This window comes from Xiphophorus couchianus, chromosome 14 (assembly GCF_001444195.1).
Source record: "Xiphophorus couchianus chromosome 14, X_couchianus-1.0, whole genome shotgun sequence".
NCBI lineage: Eukaryota > Metazoa > Chordata > Actinopteri > Cyprinodontiformes > Poeciliidae > Xiphophorus > Xiphophorus couchianus.
In genome coordinates this window covers 21442802-21464221 of record NC_040241.1, presented here as the reverse complement: position 1 = coordinate 21464221, position 21420 = coordinate 21442802, and the positions used below count along the sequence as shown (strand labels likewise).

The 21420-nt window shown below is 36.9% G+C and overlaps 1 protein-coding gene across 1 annotated transcript; it reads left to right on the top strand.

Annotated features, from left to right (window-relative positions):
* The first annotated feature begins 776 nt into the window (after positions 1-776).
* LOC114157033 (uncharacterized) lies at positions 777-3227 on the top strand. The gene is made up of 5 exons (XM_028037702.1): positions 777-975; positions 1601-1645; positions 1817-1843; positions 1953-2312; positions 2414-3227. The coding sequence occupies exons 1-5, from the start codon at positions 936-938 to the stop codon at positions 2581-2583; spliced, it is 642 nt and encodes a 213-aa protein (XP_027893503.1). The 5' UTR covers positions 777-935; the 3' UTR covers positions 2584-3227.
* The last annotated feature ends 18193 nt before the right edge of the window (positions 3228-21420 follow it).

The window sequence follows — 21420 nt, the reverse complement described above, 5'->3', positions numbered from 1 at the left end:
TAATATTGGAGTATTTCTGCTTTTGTTGATTTGTTTTGCTCTTTATGTGTGCTTATGTTTCTAAAGTTGACTGACTTAAAATAAATCACAGTGTTATTCATAGATAAACTGATACAAACTGTGAAGAACTGTTCACTTTTTATTTCAACTTAAGAAGGCAACAAGTAAGAGTAGATGTTTTTACACAATGACAGGTCATTAGGACTGGAAACCAGGTTGCAATTATTAAATAACTTCTCTGCTTTTCTAATCAACATCTGTCTTAAAAGTCTTTATTTCACTCAAACATGATAAATTCAGTTAACTTTAGTCTGTAACTACAATCTGCAATCGCTACAATCTGGCATGGTTCTCTAGTTTCTTCTTAATTTAGCCTCGATTAGAGCTTTACATCTACTTGTTAAGTTTGCTTTAATCTCTGATCCCCTGAGAAACTTGATGGGATTCACAGTGATCACTTATTCAAATGTTGAAACTGTTGTTTTGAACATATAAGCAAATAAATCATGCAGAATAAAAAAACCCCATAAAATAAAATAAAATGTTAAAATGAAGCATGTAACTTTGTAACTTAGAACTAACAGATGGAAACACTTTATCCATATGGCAGAATATTTGTCTCCTGAAATGATTTTTGGGTTTTGAAGCGTCTAAATGCATTGAACAGATCAGTAACACATCAGTTCAGCTAATTGTTTTCTTTTTTTTTTTTGAGGAACATGAAAGTGAAATCTGTCCGAAATCCAAATCAGCCCAATCACAAGACCTAACATATGATATCTCATATATAGTGTCATCCTAGACACTGATGCAATCACTTTTAACAATCAATAGTTGTTATAGGATCAGAAAGAAAGATAATTGTGCATCGGCTTAAAGCTGTTCTGACCGGGTTTTCTGTTTTTGCTTATAGACTTTTTTTTATCCCTGTACTAATGACTTGGACAATAGAAGAGGGTTTCTGTCTCTGGAAATGTAAGTATATAAGATATTCTGTCAAAGTGCTTGACATCCTCAAATTTAACGTATCTATTTACTTGTTTTAGAAAATCTTCTACCTGGGTTCAATGCTGAATCACATTATGGTGCCATAAAGACTCATGTATGAAACATATTTGTGCACCCAATCTTAATCCATGTATATTTACTGTTAGTTATCAGTGAAAAACCTTAAATAGTTTGTGATTAATACAAGTACCCACACAGCCATGCATTGACAACTTGTACACTTACTGGCTTGATTAGAAAAAGTTCAGGCTTAAGGAATTACTTACTTGTCTTTATCACAAAAACTCTGAGTTCAGTTTGAATATGAAATGACTAATTAGTGTTTTCTCTGCAAATAAAGGGATTTTCTTTCCATTTGGTGAAAGAAATGGCTTAAATTTAACTTGATCATTGGATTATATCTTAAAGAAATGAAATTATGAATGACCAAAAACCATTTCTTTCAGAAAAATATTGATGATACCCTGCTGTTTTACTAACTAAATCTTTAGTAGTGTCATTTTAAAAGGCTTTCAAATAACCAAGAGATGTCTAAGTGAAGTTAATGAGATGTTGATCATAACACTGATTGTTTTTATGTTCTGTCTCACAGGGACAAAGGTTCTGGCTTTCATCGTGCTCTCTTTACATCCCTGTGGTCAGTTTTCACTTTCATTTCATCAAGATCATAAAATAAATGTTACCAACTGTTTGGTATCTTAATGTTTGATCATGGACATGAGTGAAAAACAACAAAACAGCCACAGAGAACAGAACTAATTTTTAGACACAGTTTATATGTCCTCACTTTCTCTCTTTATCTTCTCAGTATCAGAAGATGGGATTAAGATGATCCGTAAGTAGAATATTTAGAGGTTATAAAATCAAAGTTAGTTGTAATAACAAAGGTTTTATAAAATTGCCTATTGTCCTGTGTTTCTGACTGTAACTTTTATCTTCATTAGAGAAAATAGAAGTAAATGTGACACAGAAGTTATATCAGGTTGAGAAGAACCACAACATCACACTGGATTTAACCTTCACCACCAAACCAGAGTGCTCCCAAACTTTCTGGCTTGTACTTTGTTACCGAATGGAGGATAAAAAGGTTTTATACCAGTATGTTGATGTTGGTAGTAATAAAGTCTCAGAGTCTCAGGATGAACAGTTTTCAGGACGAGTTCTATTTGACCAAGACCTCCTCAGAAAAGGACGGATCCGACTCCATGTATACAGTCTCAAGATGGAAGACTCTGGATTTTATGTCTGTAAACTGACCATTGGCCATTGCATGGGCTTGGACACATGTAACCTCATTGTGACTGGTAAGTGAGCTTTGATAAGTCAGTAAATTTATACTTTGAAGTGAGAACAGTTTTCTGTTGAATTTTGTAAAAGGTTTATTTCCTCCTGTCCTTCACCACAGACCCTCATCCATCTGAACTCCCAGCAACTATCAGCTCTCCACCAGAGAATTGGGGAAGGACAGGATTAATTATTGTGGTAGCAGCAATAGTAGTAACTATTCTGATTATTGGTTACTTTACTTCTAGAAAGAAAAATGACTCTGAAAGTCAACCGCTAAGGTTAAGATGACAAGCTGTGTCTTCTTAGCCTGTTTCATGGTATTTGTGCATTCTAATATTTTTTGTATTAATTTGGCAACTAGGATCAATTTATAATCATTTTCATTGTGGATCAAAATAACATAGCTGATGCTAAAAAGTAAAATAGAAATGACTACTTTTTTCTGGGTCTTTCAATAAACTTTAAAAGCACTTTATAATATTAAAATATTTTATCTAAAATATCACACCGTAGCTATCCTAGATTAAAAAAAGGTTTGTTTGTTTTTCCACATAAATTCCAGCATTGAAGAAGGAAACTGATTACTTCATTAGAGTTTAAAGGAGACGTTTCTCATTCTGGTTTAGAGTCAGTGGATTTAAGCAACTTCCTGGTTTGTGGTTAAATCAGCTGAACTGAAGGAGAGAGAAACAATAAAGTCATTTAGAAGAATGAAAGTAAAACTGCCAAAAACCTGTCAGGACATTTTTTTACTTTAGATTTTTAACAATGAGAGAAATTAATATTTTAAGTGAAGAAACAATGCACTGGAATGTTTTCAATGATTAAAAATGTTTAAGGCTGTTTCAGTTTTAGTTAGTTTTTGCTCCTTTGTGTTTTTTCAATAAAATAAATGTCAAAAAATGCAGAATATAAATAAACTGTAAAACCTGAAGCTTTTATAATATAATGGTACGTGAAGGTTTTGTTAAAAGTTCATGATGTGAAATAATCATTTACATCCAATCAGGACAATCAGCATTAATACTGATTCAGCTGAGGTTGGTGTCACAGGATTCACTGTAAAAAACAAACTGGAAAATCCCCTAGACTTATTTCTATTCTCTTTTCCCACAGAATTTGCTTCGTAATGAAGACGAATCAGATTTTCACTGTGAACAACAGAACAGGAACAACAGTTTTAACTGAAAATGAAATAATGTGCAGACATTTTGAGACTTAATACTCAAATGTTGAAAGGTCATTCAGTGTCAGATTTACAGTGTATTTTCTTTACAGTCTCATTTCAAGTCCTCTCACAACTGACCAATTAGCAGTGAGGTTTTCAGGCAGGAAAACAAACTAAAAGTTAAGATTTATTATGAAGAGTTAAATTAGCATTTCAGAATAAGATTTTTTCATGGTTTAACTAAAGCTGCTGTCAGATGATGAGAATTAGATGTTGTGGCTGAGGGCAAGTTAAAGAGTTATTGAAGTGATTGAATGAGGGAACACAAGAGTTTGCCTCTTCTTGCTGATCCACATGGTGACTATCAGTACACTGTGATGATGTGCTGAAAAAAGCTGGAGCTTCTTAAAGAGACAGAAACCAATTTTGGCTTGAACCTAATTTTAACATCACTGAAACAGTCTGGTAAAGAGTGAGTTTTAGGAATATCCAGGAACAGATAATGTAAAGCTGAAAAAGAAAAGGCAAACAGAAGGAGTGATAGAAAGAAAAAAAAGATAAACATGGCGGACCTCTAACTGCTTGGTTCAGATTTACAGAGAAACAGTGACACCCAGTGGTAAAACCTAAAATGACACGACGCATGTAAAAATTGCTCCAGGGTTCTCCATCGTTCATTTTGCTCTTTATTCTGCTATATCAGAATAAACTGATCAGACCTCCTAACTATACTGAATGTTCAGCAAAACTTCATGCATCAATCCAAGATTCAACTGTAACAACAAACATTGCAGTTTATCCTGTAATTTTGCGATGTATTTAAACCAGTTGATCATGAAATTCTTTGATTTTTTTAAGAAAACCATCAGATTGCCTCATAGCTGTCCTGTAATGCTCTCTGTTATGCTAAAAAACCACAAGGCGTAAGTGGAGAGGAATAACTCAGGCCCACATCCAGGTGCAGGATGTTCCATTCTAACATCATGCAGTATGTAATGTTGAAATAAAAATATTAGTATAACATATTTTTATACAAACTGGATTTATTGTTAGCAGACTTTGACATATTTTAATCAGGAGAAAAGATAAGAAAGCAAATCACACCAATAACCCCCCAAAAGTGAAGTTTTTAATTATTTACAAAATAAAACATAGTATTTTTCACTGGGATATAGAACACTAAAACCCAAAGAAAGAACCCTGTTAGACATTGTAAACGAAAATGTTCTGAACGGAGATTTGATCCGTCTGTCAACCCCAAAACAAGGTTCAGTCTTCAAACTGCACTTCACTGAACGGCAAAAACCATGTTTGTTTTCTACAAACATGATTGTATTCTCAGTGCAACCAGATAGTTGTATCTGTTGAAATGTTTGTCACTGTTAGTCTGACTTATTACAGTCATTATAAAAATAATTACACAATAGAATACAAAACAACAAAATATGGTACAAACTGTAGACATTAAACCATCTTTATAATAACAAAAGTCGCTAAAATCTTCAGGATCAGCTTGGTGTGACTTAATAAAAAGTTTTAAGTCCTAAATATCCATTTTTAACATAAGCGACTAAAAGTAACTCATGGTCTTCTCTGAACATCTTTAAACCTGCACAAATAATCCACTTCCTGCTTTAAAAGACAAAACCATATAAAGATAAAGTCATGAGCCTCTCAGGCTGAAAACACTCTTTCTGTTTTGTCTGATTCATCTCAAACCACCAACAATGTGACGAGTAATTTATCGACTCTGTAGATCCTCTTCCATCTCTCTGGTTTCATGGATTCTCTCTTGAAACCAGCAGAGGGCAGAAATGCAACATGAACACAGCCAGCTGTGGCCTGGTTCTGGTTCTCTCTTCACTTCAGACATCCTGGGCTGTGATGCTTGATGAGTGAAGCACAGGAAGCCAGGACAGCTGAAGCTGAAGCCGCGGTGAAGAGTCCCAGTCCGACACAAAGACCGGTTCTACCTCGGGTCGCTGGTTCTGGTTGTTCTGATATCACTCCAGGCTCAACTTGGGCTGGAAAAACAAAAATATACTATGAAAATAAAGTCAATCAATCAGTCAGTTTGTGTAGCATATTAGCAACAAGGCAGTTCAAAGAGCTTTCTGTCAGAAAATCACCATAGTAACAAAAATTACATTTTGATGACTGAATTCACCAAAACCGTCGATTCACATCAAATAAGTTTGTCAGTGTTTCATTATGGTTCAAAAGCAACTCTAAACATTAAGGCGAGTTTTTAGCCTTAATGTGAAGGAAGTAAAAAGGTAAAGCAAAAAGTCTATTCTGGAACTCAGGAGCTGATCAAATTATCAATTATTCAATGTTTAAAAATTACATAATCAGACAAACCAAAATATAAAGTTAGGTGGAGATTTTGGTATTGTAAGGTCCAAAATAACAATAATTCATATAAAAATAAAGAAATATTTTCCAAATCAGTTTCATTCAATATAAAACTTTAACAGAAACTGCAGATGTGTGTCTGTGTCTGGTGAATTTTTTTTATTAAAACATGTTTGTTTTTCATTCAGTGGGTAAAAAATCCAGAACTTTTAATCAAGAAAGAGTAGAAATACTTCAAAATAAAATTACAAAGAGTAAAAAGTACAGCATAGTAAAAATACTCTTGGAAGTACATATGTTTTAAAAAAGTTACTCAAATAAAGGTAACTAGTTATTATCTAACTCTGTACCTATGAAAATGCTACATTTAGAAGAGTATTTCTGAAAAATAAAGAACATTGATTCCTAAAGGAATATTTAAAAAACAAAACTTATATTCCCTTTAGTCCCCACAGAGCATTGCTCACATAATAACAAGAAACACAAATTTCTGTGATTTTTTTCTTATTTTGGAGACAAAGATTTGGACAATCTTTGTCTATCAATGAGAAAAAATATTTTAGATGAGTAGAAACTTACAAGTGACGTTGAGCGTGAACTCTTTGACCTTCCTGCCACATCCAGTAGCCATTCTGCAGAGATAACTGGCCGAGTCTTCGGCCAGGTGAAGTCTGACCCGGCCCGCCGCCAGCGCTTCTTCATCGCACCGAACTCGACCAGCGAACTGCTGGTGTTGAGCTTCGACGACGCTGCTGTCCAGATGATAAAAAACCTTCAGCTCAGGTAACTGAATACAGTGGATCTTAAGAGAGGAGACTCTCAGGCCAGGCCTGAAAGCAAAGCGCCACTCGATGGTGACATTACCACGTTCCTCCGCCTGGTAAAACAGACCATCGCTGTGACTCAACACCGAGCCTGAAATCAAGGAAGGACACAAAGGCTTAATATACAAAAGAAAATACACAATTAAAATAAATCTACTCTGACATTAGTTTGATAACATTTATGGAAGCTTTTCTTTGTGTACACAATGCAAAATACAACAAACGTCTGATTGATCTAAAATGGACTAATAAAAAAATGGGACACAGTTTGAACACATGCCTTAAGTTTTTTTTCCTCTACAACAAACTAATAATCTGAAGTACTGCTGAACCAGACATGTCGGGACTCAACATTCAGCATTTTTACCTGCATCTTAGTCATTCCTGTCTGATCATAAGGAAGTTATTTATAATCTGTCAGCATAATGATATTTAATAACCTCTGCCTTCCCTGCAGCTCTATAATTCCTTCAATTATTTGCAAATAAAACAAGTTTTGTTGGTGCCGCCTGAAGTTTTGTAGGATTTTTTTTCTGCTAGCTTTCATTTTAACAAGTTGACTCACCACAGATGGTTGAGGTCATGGCAGTGAGCAGCAGGATGCTGCAGATCATCATCTTCCTTTGGAAAGCAGAAGATCATTAATGCCAATGAAGGTAAATTCAAGTTAAAGAGATTTAAATCCCTGATTATCTGTTAGAAAAACAGTTCTACTTGCTGGCATTCAGCCATCTGACTGCTACACAGTAAAACCTGAATAACCTGCTGCACTGATTGTTTACTTAAAGCTCTACAAAGTTGTTTTTCTACTTCGTCAAATTATTTTAACGTCATGCTATCTGTGTCTGTTCTTCTACCATCTATTTAGCTCAAAATATACTTACAAATTAGATTTTTAATCTCAACAATAAGAAAATAAAGATGGTAAAATAAAGATTGCATAAAATAAAATAATTCACAGTCCGTTTTCTGCAATTTCCTCTGTCTCAGTTCTGTTATATTATAAATACTCACATAAAAATATCCAGTACAAACAGCCTGCCGACTCTCCTGAATCAATGTTTCCCAGAATGCTTCACTCTGCTTCTGAAGTTTAAAGATTAAAACTCTGAGTTTTACAGCTTGGGCTACAGATAATCTCAGCTGTCTGAAGCAGCTGCAAATCCTGCTTACTCACAGACATGTTTCTTTTTACGGCTTCAAACGGGGAATTTAACAACCACTCCCTCTGTCATTTCTGTTTATGCTACTGTGGTAGTAAACACACCTGGTCTCCTAGGCAACAGAATAATAATAATAATAGAAAATTATTAGATTTGTCTAAAAATGTTTAGAAAATCACTCACTAAGAACAGCCTAAAGAAATGAGGCCTAAATATTGAAATTCTACAGGATCAATAACGTAAATATATGAAATTATTAAGTAGATAAGCGTTCAATCACCCCTGAAAAGGACTTTTGAAACAAGTGTTTCCATAGGAACAGTGAGGAAAGTAAATAAACTGAGACCTGTGACAAGTCACCAGGAAATACACATGCAAGGTTCAACCCAATTGCAGGAAGAAACAGTGAAGATATGAAAGGTTCTTACAGCAGAGCAACAACTTTCACTTTGAGAAAAAGTCACAGTTATGATAACGAAGGAGTCATCGCAAATATTATGAGTGAATAAATGCAGGTTTTATCTTCATGCATTAAGACTAATTCTTGAACAGAGCTGCAGTTCTCAAACACAATCGAGCATTTCCTAATTTATCAGAAAAAAACACAGGTTAGCTCGTAACTGGAACAGTGATTTTATTTGTTCATATGAGACTAAGATCGAGTTTCTCCTTAATCGATCCAGATGCGTCGGGTGCAAAGCAAAAACAAGAAATATGTGGAAAAACAGTGGCGATTCTGTGAGCCATTTAAAATACTTTGAGAGAAACTGAGCGGCTGCGGCCAGAAAAGAAAACATCAGAAGAGTTATGATCCAAATCAACACAGAAATGATTCATTTCACACAAAATTAGCCTCAATCCCATATGAAATATACAAACTAAACTAATAAGAAGAGAAAATAAGACGTAGGGGTGCATTTAAGTCTGAAATATTTTCAACAACAAACAACTAAAAAGTGCTGTGGATTCCTCTCAACAAACAATACACAAATATTGAGAATTCTGAAAGTGCATCATATCTGAAAAAAGCTAAAGATTCATGAAAATTAAATTCAAAACTAACATGTTGAGGTAGAACTTCAGCTTAGACCAACATGGAAGATGAGGTATTAAAGTTGATAAAGGCTTTTTATCTTAAGAACATATATTCTCTTTTTAAAGAAATGTAAAAGGAATCTCCATCTTGTTCAGAAAACTGGAAACATAATGATTTTTGTCAACAGTAGGTGTGAGGTCACTCTCAATCAGCTTCCTGTTTCCTCCAGGCTGCAGCGGTTGGTCATTGCGCTGCAGTAAACATGTCAAAGGCTGAAAGATTTGAAGATGATTCATTCTCTAATTGTTGTTTAAGTTTAAATGCTTAATCATCCTCATCTACATTTCATAACAACGTTGTCCCTCCTCTGCGTCAGATCAGTGTTTTGGTTGGGTCTCCATGACAACAGCCCTAAACAGTGGAGGGGAATCAACAGGTGAAGCAGACGGTTTTATGTGGCGGATAAGCAGGAATGTGAAAAGCTGATGAGCTTCGCTGGAAACGTGAAAGGAAAATAATCATTGATGCACCTCAACGCAATTCAGCAATAGTAAAGTTCTTATAAAATGCTAAACTTTTTGGATTGTTTTAATTATTATTTAATAGCGCTATTTAATTTCACTTATCTTTGCAGCTTTTGATAATCTACCTTCTCCGGTCTAGATCACATCTGCTCTTTCTCTCTAATTTACCATGTTGATTAAATTATTTGATCATTATAAAAATAACAGTTGCCTGGATCTGCATTTTATTTCCATATTAACAAAATTAATATGAAACAAAATAATAATGGAAAAAAAAATTTCAAGAAAATAAGGAGGGCTTCAAAGCAATTTCAATGCTGGTTTTTAACGTATTTTAATGTCACAAAAGTCGCACCAGAAACGGCTCCACCTGGCAACTTTCTAAATACCCTCCGCATTGACATTAGTTTACCGTAGAGTCACAAGACCAGGTTCTTGAGCGCCCCCTGCCATGAGGCAAGAGAACTGCCTGCCTCACCTCGAATATGTTCTCTGCCATTTCTGATCCTCAGCACACAAAACACGTTACACACAGAGTTGGTGACAAAAAACACTGAACATTATATAAATAAGCTAAATAATGGAAAATCAGTTCATATATTAAATGTTTTTTAACCATTTTATTGGCGACGTACAAACAGGAGGAACATGCTCCCATAGAATGGCAGCCAGTGCAGTTAGCGAGAGGTTGGTCCATCTAAGGTGAAGCTGTTCGCTGCTGAATCACCAGCTGCGCTTCCGAGCATTTGAATGGGAAATTGCAAAAATTCTGCAATTTTGAAGAAAAAATAATCAAAATTGGTTAAGCTAAATGAAAAATACTTTATAGTACAAACCACAGAGTGAAAATAGCAATATATATTTTTTTTTTTACAAAAACGCATGTATAAGAAAAAAAACAAAAACAACACATATACATTTCTTGCTGAAAACACATATGTAAGGAAAAGGAAAAACAAACACAGATTTCTGATTTTATTTTTAATTATTTCAGTTTTGGTTCTCCATAGCGTCTCTTTTGCAGTGAGCATTTCACTGGCAGGGCAGAATTATTCCTAAAAAAAAGATGGGTTTATATTTTACAGTTGATGCATTGGGAGAGAGCAAAAATCAGACCACTGGTGCCTCTGCACTTTGGATGCTTCGAGCGCTGTCATGGCTTGATCTCTGAAGTTTACCTTAGCGCGAATCGCTCATATAGGCTCACATTTATATCAACCCCCTGTGAGGACGAAGATCCATGTTTCATTGTAGAATTTCTCAAGGTACGAATCAATCTTAATCAATCTGAATGTTCACCTGCTAATTTTCTTTCTCCAACACTTATACTCTGCAAACATTTGCTGCGCTAAGCTAAATATGCTAACCCCGAGCAATGTGGCGAACCTGACGTCTATCATGCAGGTTGGTCTCAACTCAAAATAGCTATATAAACAATCTCAGAAAAAAACTACTTACCAAGCATGGTGTCGAAGCTTTCCACTTCGACATGTGGAAAGCAAATTGTTCTGAAATGACTTGGCTTCTGTCGCTTCGCTGGAAGCTGTGATTCTGGCGGCGGAGTCAGTGAATTAACTGCTTTAGTGCTACAACCGCTGTAGGAGTTCAGAGTTAAGAAGTCAAGAGTTACTGACTCCATTTTAACACCTCTAGATTTGATACTGTTGAGGAAAAATTATTATTTTTGGTGCTTAATACAGTTAATCTTACAGCATGTGTAAAAGTTATATTCAATACTTTTATTTGGAACAGGTTTTGTGTGAGCATTCGGGATTGGGCCGAATGAGCAGGCATTCAACAGGCAGGGGCCTCCCGCTGTCCGGCTAGATCACACAGAGCCATAAAATTAGCATTCCGATGGGGCAGACGTGCTGGAGTTTGGGGGAAGAGACTTTAGAGGTATCTGCGAAATCTCATCTCAGGACCTTTCTGCACCCGAGATTGCCGTACCACCACAGGGATTAGCACTAGGTGGTCCGCCCTTTTGCTTTGACAAAGACCAGACGGCCCTTCGATCTTTGCCGTAAATCAGGGAGGTTCTTAAGTTTCTCTGAGTCCCAGGGAGTTTCTAGTTGGTCAAGAGCGGAACGCCTTGATTGCATATATTAAATAGAAGAAACACCCCTTAAGTATAAAATTTCGTGTCAGCGCTAAAAATTCAGAGAGCTGCCACTATTTTTGCTTTTTTGCATCGGCTCTCTCCAAAGACGCGTCTTTGCCTTTTTTGTCTGTCTTTGTCTTCGTTTGTCTTCGCTTTGTTGATCTGTCTTCTCTGTCTTTGTCTGTATGGGGAAATCAATGTATATCTCTGTACCTCTGCAGCTTTGTTAATTGATTCATGCGTTGCTTTGTATGGGATTAAACTCTGTGATCTGTGACGTCAACGCGTTTTGTTTCATTCTAGCTGCAGCGCCGCCCGCTAAGGATCCCGGGACTTTAAGGAAGAAAGAGCCAAACGTTTTGTCCAAAGTTAATTTTAAATTATTCTTCCTTAACAATACGGAAACACTTTAACACTGAATTTTAACTACCAATATTATACACCCCAGAGTTACATAAACAGAATGTGACTATTAGAGTAAAATTAACTTTGCTTTCGGACAAAGACTACTAACACCAAAATATTTAACACTTTTGAATTTGTTGTGTATGAAGATTGTTCTTTAAACTTTTACAAAGTAAACTTGCCAGCTCCTTAAAATCTTAAATTTTAAACAATTTAAAATCTTTTAAATTTATCTATGCTGAAGTACGGTGGCCCTGAGGTGCAAACCACTACAACATTAACGAAGCACAATTACAAAAGCACAACATTAACGAAGCACAATTACAAATGACAAAAGCACTACAACATTAACAAAAGCACTACAACATTAACAAAAGCACTACAACATTAACGAAACACAATTACAAATGACAAAAGCACTTCAACATTAACAAAAGCACTACAACATTAACAAAAGCACTTCAACATTAACGAAACACAATTACAAATGACAAAAGCACTACAACATTAACAAAAGCACTACAACATTAACAAAAGCACTTCAACATTAACGAAACACAATTACAAATGACAAAAGCACTACAACATTAACAAAAGCACTACAACATTAACAAAAGCACTACAACATTAACAAAAGCACTTCAACATTAACAAAAGCACAACATTAACGAAGCACAATTACAAAAGCACTACAACATTAACAAAAGCACTACAACATTAACAAAAGCACTTCAACATTAACGAAACACAATTACAAATGACAAAAGCACTACAACATTAACAAAAGCACTACAACATTAACAAAAGCACTACAACATTAACAAAAGCACTTCAACATTAACAAAAGCACAACATTAACGAAGCACAATTACAAAAGCACTACAACATTAACAAAACGGAAAGGGTATGTCCCAGTTGGAGACCTGGGAGATCACTGATTGGAAGACAGTGCTTTGGAACCGGAAGTTATCGCTTGAGCGGGCTGGCCCGTTGTTGCGATACGTTATAGCGTCCGCCATATTGAAAGTGGCTTATCTACCAGCAAGCTAATGCAAGTAAATCGACTGAACTTCGTAAAGTGCTGTTCTGCAAAGTATATCAAGTTAATGAATGTCACAGACACAATCTCTCACACATTATTATATGCAAGAATGAATGAAAAAACAAAACAAAAAAAAAGGACAACATTTCAAACTTTTTAATGTGATTATTTAATTGTTTTGGGGCACAATAATTACATCAAAAGCACTGTCATCCAATCAGCAATCTCTCCAACTGGGACATATCCTTTCCGTTTTGTTAATGTTGTAGTGGTTTCGTTAATGTTGTAGTGGTTTGTTAATGTTGTAGTGGTTTGTTAATGTTGTAGTGGTTTGTTAATGTTGTAGTGGTTTGTTAATGTTGCAGTGGTTTGTTAATGTTGCAGTGGTTTGTTAATGTTGTAGTGGTTTGTTAATGTTGTAGTGGTTTGTTAATGTTGTAGTGGTTTTGTTAATGTTGTAGTGGTTTGTTAATGTTGTAGTGGTTTGTTAATGTTGTAGTGGTTTGTTAATGTTGTAGTGGTTTGTTAATGTTGTAGTGGTTTGTTAATGTTGCAGTGGTTTGTTAATGTTGCAGTGGTTTCGTTAATGTTATAGTGGTTTCGTTAATGTTGCAGTGGTTTCGTTAATGTTATAGTGGTTTCGTTAATGTTGCAGTGGTTTCGTTAATGTTATAGTGGTTTCGTTAATGGTGTAGTGCTTTCGTTAATGTTGCAGTGGTTTTGTTAATGTTGCAGTGGTTTCGTTAATGTTGCAGTGGTTTCGTTAATGTTGCAGTGGTTTCGTTAATGTTATAGTGCTTTCGTTAATGTTATAGTGGTTTCGTTAATGTTATAGTGGTTTCGTTAATGGTGTAGTGCTTTCGTTAATGTTGCAGTGGTTTCGTTAATGTTGCAGTGGTTTCGTTAATGTTGCAGTGGTTTCGTTAATGTTGCAGTGGTTCCGTTAATGTTGCAGTGGTTTCGTTAATGTTGTAGTGGTTCCGTTAATGTTGCAGTGGTTTCGTTAATGTTGTAGTGGTTTCGTTAATGTTGTAGTGCTTTCGTTAATGTTATAGTGGTTTCGTTAATGTTGCAGTGGTTTCGTTAATGTTGCAGTGGTTCCGTTAATGTTGCAGTGGTTTCGTTAATGTTGTAGTGGTTTGTTAATGTTGTAGTGGTTTGTTAATGTTGCAGTGGTTTCGTTAATGTTGCAGTGGTTTCGTTAATGTTGTAGTGCTTTCGTTAATGTTGCAGTGGTTTCGTTAATGTTATAGTGCTTTCGTTAATGTTATAGTGCTTTCGTTAATGGTGTAGTGCTTTCGTTAATGTTGCAGTGGTTTCGTTAATGTTGCAGTGGTTTCGTTAATGTTATAGTGCTTTCGTTAATGGTGTAGTGCTTTCGTTAATGTTGCAGTGCTTTCGTTAATGGTGTAGTGCTTTCGTTAATGTTGCAGTGGTTTCGTTAATGGTGTAGTGCTTTCGTTAATGTTGCAGTGGTTTCGTTAATGTTGCAGTGCTTTCGTTAATGTTATAGTGCTTTCGTTAATGGTGTAGTGCTTTCGTTAATGGTGTAGTGCTTTCGTTAATGTTGCAGTGGTTTCGTTAATGTTGCAGTGGTTTCGTTAATGTTGCAGTGCTTTCGTTAATGTTGCAGTGGTTTCGTTAATGTTGCAGTGGTTTCGTTAATGTTATAGTGCTTTCGTTAATGGTGTAGTGCTTTCGTTAATGGTGTAGTGCTTTCGTTAATGTTGCAGTGGTTTCGTTAATGTTGCAGTGGTTTCGTTAATGTTGCAGTGCTTTCGTTAATGTTATAGTGCTTTCGTTAATGGTGTAGTGCTTTCGTTAATGGTGTAGTGCTTTCGTTAATGTTGCAGTGGTTTCGTTAATGTTGCAGTGGTTTCGTTAATGTTGCAGTGCTTTCGTTAATGTTGCAGTGGTTTCGTTAATGTTGCAGTGCTTTCGTTAATGTTGTAGTGGTTTGTTAATGTTGTAGTGGTTTCGTTAATGTTGTAGTGGTTTCGTTAATGTTGTAGTGGTTTCGTTAATGTTGTAGTGGTTTCGTTAATGTTGTAGTGGTTTCGTTAATGTTGTAGTGCTTTCGTTAATGTTGTAGTGGTTTGTTAATGTTGTAGTGGTTTTGTTAATGTTGTAGTGGTTTTGTTAATGTTATAGTGCTTTCGTTAATGTTGTAGTGGTTTCGTTAATGTTGTAGTGCTTTCGTTAATGTTGTAGTGCTTTCGTTAATGTTGTAGTGCTTTCGTTAATGTTGTAGTGGTTTGTTAATGTTGTAGTGGTTTGTTAATGTTGTAGTGGTTTGTACCTCAGGGCCACTGTACTGAAGCCATTAAATCAAATTTAACAGCATTGATATTCTCTTAGTCCATTTATCCCTTGGGTTGGTTCTAAATGTGATCAGCATTACATCGTGTTTCCAAATCCCCTAACTGATGACTTCATTTGGATTTAACAGAAGTGCAAATAATTGACATTTATTTTAATTGTATTTTTTTTATTTGTTGCTTTTAAGACTCTATAGTTGTGGGTCATAGTATAGTGGATCATGGGTATAGTAACATAATTAACCCAGTAATATTTTACATTTCCTGTCAACTTAACATCTTTTAAGCCTCAGTGTCCTGACCACCGGGCTTAGCAGGTTTTCTGGGGGAAACCCCAATATACATGTAAAGATTTTATTTCTTTCTGTATATTCCTAGTCAACTGAGTCTCTGTGTTGTCGGTTTGCCCTTAACTGTGTCCAGCTGTCCCTCGTTATCCTGATTACTTCTGTGTGTATTTAATCCCACCTGTGTCTGTGTGTCAGATGTCACTTTCCCTAGTTCCTGTGTTGTGCCTTACCGGTTGCTACCAGTGTCTGAGCTCTTTGCCTTACTGCTCACCTGTGCTGCCTGGACTTCAGTATTTTTCTGAGGTTCATTAATAAACCGATATTTTTGCCACAACCTGGGTCCACCTCATCTAATCCTCACCACCCCAACAAACCACCAATTTATTATATATCAGTCTCAAGGGAGATTGACATTTAAAATCGCTTAATGATTACAACAGTCCAAAGACAAAAAAAACATCTCAGTAATTTTTTTGTTTTTGTGTGTTTCTCTATTGTCTGGAGAAGTCGCAATACAATTTTAATTCCCAAATTTTAATGAAGCTATTTTTACATGGTCAACTTCTTTTGGTAACTGGTTGAACAATCTTCCACCCCCAAGCACTAGGGTCTGCGTTAAGGCCCTGCGTTTGCTCTCAGAACACAGCGATTAATGCTCTCCTCCACAACTAAAGATGGCGAAATAATGATTAGAATTTCATTTAGTCGTACACGTTCGTTCATGGCTGTTTCCACGATGCGCAACACGAAGCTCGACATCATTAACAGCAAACAGTAATAAGTACAAACGGGAACAAATAGAGCCTAACTAAAACCACCTGGATGTCAGAAAAATGTGTATCTCTGCTTATTTCCAAGCCCAAATAAGCAACTTCACGTTCAAAAGAAAAACCAAAAAAAAGCAGCCTGTGACTCGTTAGATTTTCAAGACCCCTTTATTAAACACATAAATTCGCTTATTGTTAGCTGGATTTAGGCAATTATGCTATTAGGTTAATGTTACAATAAGCAGATTTTACAACAATGCATCCAAATAGCAAACACCACCACTGATCGTAACATCACCAACGTTTCGTAACTATTCCAGCCTTTGTTAAGGAAATATGGATATTGTTGAATGTTTAATATGGCTAATCTCATGCCATGTGCGTATAAGAGATAAACATTCCTATTTGGACAAATGTTAAGCAGAGATAAACATTCTCCTGGCAGGGCTGTAACTTAGAGCAGCCACAAAACACTATTCTCTTGAAAGGCGTTAAATTAGTAGGCCATAAATAATATCTTCCCCTGCCTAGAGGTCGGTGGTTGGGGGTTTCCCAGGGGCTCTGAGCTGCATCTGGAGTTGATCACAGACTTCGAATCTTGGAAACATTTATGTTTAATTTCTGATACACCTTTTAAATATTGATAGCAATAGTGTGTTAGATGAAAGTATATTACCCAAGTTAGAAGTATTAATTTAGTAAATGGAATGTATTTGAAAATGTACTAACTATGACAATATCGGAATCAAAAGAGAATGATTTGAATGTTATGTTTTACAGGTTGAAAAGACTTCTATCTCATCATCATTGTTCGTGATAAGGCAAAGATTCAAATCTTGGGAGATGCTGAGTCCAAAGGAGTAAAATAGGTTTTGTGAAATTAACTTATAACTTTAACAACTAAAATGACTCTTGAGTTTTGTCATTAAAACTTAGGGGAAGGTTTACGTTTTTCCAAGGTGGCTCTCGGTTGGTCAACAGGAGGAACGCCTTCGTTGCATAAATTAAATACGGAAACACCTCTTTGGTATAAGATGACGTGTAAGGAGGAAAATAGAGAGAGTTTTTTCCATCTTTTCTCCACGTGGGCGCCTTTGTCTGTCTCTGTGTTTCGTGTTTGTCTTTGTCTGTTGTTATTTTGTGATAAAAATGCATATCTCTGTACCTCTGCAGCTTTGTTAACTGATTCATGCGTTGCTTTGTATGAATTAAACTCTGTGAGCTGTGACGTCAACACGCCTTGTTTAGTTTCGTTTTACAGCTGCCCGCTGCTCGCCGAGAGGATCCGGCTGTTTAAGGAAGATACGAGCCAAACGTTTTGTTCAAAGTTTTAATAAATAATTCTTCCTTTACACCTTATAATTATTTACGTCAGTAGCAGATATTAGAATAGCTAGCCTGAGGCTACTGCCGGGTGCGCAGTAGTTTATATTGTGGCCATAGTACAGCGCTGTATTTTAACAAACTCCCATAACATCTATAGTAAACATAGCAAATACTTTTTTTAAAATTCCAAACCCACTGAATTGAAGTCTGAAACGGTTTGAAGGTAGTGTGAATGCAAGCGGATCGGAGAACTTTCCAAAAGCAGAAGACTAACTACATTGCAGGGCATTCAGACCAATGTATTACTTTCTGTTCTGCTAGTTAACAAATATATATCCAATCCACCTCAGCAAACAACAAAAGTACATTGCTATCATGCAGAATTTTTTTTTCCGAGCGCTACCACGTTACAATGTTATTCGTATCTAGTAAAAACATGACAGTTATCTTGTAAAAAGTAATAGGTATCTTGTAAAAACGTGATTATCTTGTAAAAAGTAATAGGTATCTTGTAAAAACGTGATTGTTACCTTCTAAAAATGTGATTATCTTCTAAAAACGTGATTATCTTCTAAAAACGTGATTATCTCACGTTTTACGTAAAAACGTGATAATCTTCTAAAGACGTGATAGTTATCTTGTAAAAATGTGATAATTATCACGTTTTACGTAAAAACGTGATAGTTAGCTTCTAAAAACGTGATTATCTTCGGAAAACGTGATAGTTATCTGATAAAGACGTGATTATCTTCTAAAGACATGATTCGTATCTTGTAAAAACGTGATATGTACCACGTTTTACCAAGATATACATCACATTATAATGTCATAGTGCTCGAAAAAAAAAATTATGCGTGACAGCAATGCGCTTTCGTAGCAAACGCTTCACACTGTGAAAAAACCATCTCTACTCCAAATTCTTTCTGGATGGCTTCTTACACGACCTGTCATACTCTGCAGAGTAGGTCATACAGGCAGCTTAAATCCACAAGGTCATTGTTTTGTTCAATACACAAATTACATGACTCAGCATAACAGTAAAAAATATAAACCAACAAATAAATCAAGTCTTGTCTTCCAACTCAGCTCTGTCAAAACCACAACAGAGTTGTGACATCAGCATTTATGCAAAACTCTCAATCTGTCAGTCTGCGACTGTCCTTCCCTCAAACTTTAACTCAACTTCATACAGAACCACCTTCCACCCTAGAGGTCGTCTTGTGTTATGTTACAAAAATTTAAAAATGAGTCCATTCAAAAACACAGAACTCTCCTTTAATTTGAACAATTTCAAACAGTAACAAAATAAAAATGTAACATAGCTAAACAAAACATTAAATGAACAAGATATGCGGGACTTAAACGAGTTCTGCTTGTGGATGGAATTTCCACAGATATGAAGTCTTGCTCGTCTCCATCAAACTGGTAGATGATGGTGTCATCAAGTTCACCAGGAATAGGCTCTGCATTTGAGGCCTAGCTTGATACATACTTCAAGCAAGAACCATTTGTCGTCAAACATGAAGTTGTTTCTTTCAAGGTTGATTTTCAAGAGTTCCAGAATGATATCTGGTCGGGTTGGGTTCGGGTTCTCCTGGAAGCATTCCAGTCCTCTGTCCATTTCAATGTTTGTGTGCAAGCTTTCGACATCCATGGTGAAGAGGAGGCTGTACTCGGTGATGGTGTGGGTGGCAATTTTCTGTAAAAAGTCCCCTGTGTTCTTGATGTAGCTGGGGTGTTTGTTGGAGAGGGGATTCAAGTAGTGGTCTAGCAAGAAAGCCGAGCCGTAGGACTCGCTGCTGCAATCAGAGACGATGGGTCTGCCCTTTGGGATTTGAAAGGGTTTGGTCCACTCAGAGTGTTCCTTCTGGATCTTGGGAAGTAGGTAGAAATACCTAGGCCTGGGTGGATTGGTGCCCATAAGAAAGAGGAGCTGCTTCTGGTTGATGCATTTCCTCTCAGAGTTGTTTAAGCAGGTGGTTAATCATGGTTTGTGTTTCTGGGTAGATGGTTTGTAGTATTCCTCATCCTGGAGTTGTCTCATGGCCTCCCAGGCGTAGTCTGTTTTGTCCATGATCACTATGGTGGAGCCTTTGTCTGATTGGTTTGATGATGGAGTGGAGGTTTTGGAGTTCCTTTAGTGCGTTCTCCTCCCCCTGGGCGAGGTTGGTTTTCTCCGGCTCTATGGGGATCCTCCTGGTGGCTTTCCTGTCCTGTTCAATGAGTTCAAGGATGAGGGGGTGGACCTTGTCCTGTTCAATGAGTTCAAGGATGAGGGGGTGGACCTTGTCCTGTTCAATGAATTCAAGGGTGAGGGGGTGGACCTTGTCCGCCGTTGTTTCCCACTGGGAGGGGGGCAAGAAGAGGGACTGTTGTTGCTGGTGTCGTTTTGGAAGAAATAGGCTAATTTGATTTTGCGGTGGTACTGTTTTATTTGAAGATTGAGAAGTTCCCTGACATTTGGGTTCCTGGTGGTGGTTGGGACGAAGGTAAGACCTTTTGTTAAAAGTTTAATATGGTCATCTTTTAGGTGGAATGTTGTTGACGGGTTAAGTACTCCGTTTTTAGTGCCAAGTTGGCTTGCTTTTAATTTGAGCTTTTTCAATACTTACTTTCTGTGTTTCGAGGCTAGGCGTTCCGTTTAATTCATACGGCCCTATTAGTTCTACGTATGGATCCAGTGGTTCAGGATATGCTGCTCCGTGGCAGGTGTCCAGTGTATCCTGTCCTCAACTGTGTAAAAGTGAGCGTCCTGGATTTTGGGGATGATGTGGTGGTTGAGTCTCTGGCAGACTGACATGATGGTTTTGTTGATCATGTTGAGATTTTGTGTAGTTTAGCCTGTCTGAGAAGTTGAGGAGTGGCATATAGATGTGGCGAACAGGAAAGTGTCTTGGGCCGTGTTCAGAAGGGTAGTGAGCAGTTTCTGTATTGTGGTCTGATCCCTGTAGTCCTTATTATTGATCCCAAAAGAGAGTAGAACTGTTTTTGCCTCGCTAGAGTGGCTTGCGTGTTTGAATTGTGCACCAGGGTAGCAGTCAACCTGCATGTCTGGATTTGTAGGTCTGGGTAATTTTTTAAGGTTGCAGTCTCCCAGGATGAGTACTGCTTTACCGGGGGTCAGGTGCCAGTTGGCGAACTTGTGCCCCTGGTGGGTGTGGATGGGGAAGAGTGCTCCAGGAGCTGCTGTTAACGGTTTGAGTGAGGTTCTGAGAATGGTTTTGAGTTCCGGTTTGGTGGAGGAGGAAGGTTCCTGTGAGTAGTGGATCAGGCCCGGTGCTAGTTGTGTACTGCTGTCATGTAAATGTTGTGGGTGCAAGCAGGGCTCAGGGTCCCCTGGGTTTGAACTTTCTTTCGCTATTATCTTCTGTGTGTCAGGTGTGTGTGAGCAGGATGTGTTTGTTCCCTACCCCTTTCTTTAATGTGTTGGGTCTGATCCTGCTGTGGTGGTCTGGAGGTTGTTGTTCTGGAGCGGGCCTCTTCTATTGTCCTCCTGGCTGTTGCTAAAGTTCTTTGATTTCTTTTTGTGCTCTTCTGCTATGGAGAGCCATTTCAGCCAAAATTAAATAAATATATAGAGAAAATAAATGAATAAGTGAGTAAATAAATAAATGAGTAAAATAAATAAATAAGTCTGGAACGTGACATAATTATTTTCTGGTTTAGTCCAGAATTGGTATCCTGTCCTAAAAGGTCCATCCGTCCATGTTGACTATTCTGTAAAGCACAGGCAGAAAACACTGCCTAAAAGTCCTTATTGTCCAATCTTACACCTCTTCTGGATCCCTTATTAAGCAAAAATATAA

Bases quoted from the DNA above. Each gene is read 5' to 3' on its own strand.
- LOC114157033 (XM_028037702.1), top strand. From the start codon at position 936: ATGACTTGGACAATAGAAGAGGGTTTCTGTCTCTGGAAAT. The intron at 1,646-1,816 runs GTCAGTTTTCAC...TTATCTTCTCAG, and splicing joins GCTCTCTTTACATCCCTGTG to TATCAGAAGATGGGATTAAG. The intron at 2,313-2,413 runs GTAAGTGAGCTT...CCTTCACCACAG, and splicing joins ATGTAACCTCATTGTGACTG to ACCCTCATCCATCTGAACTC.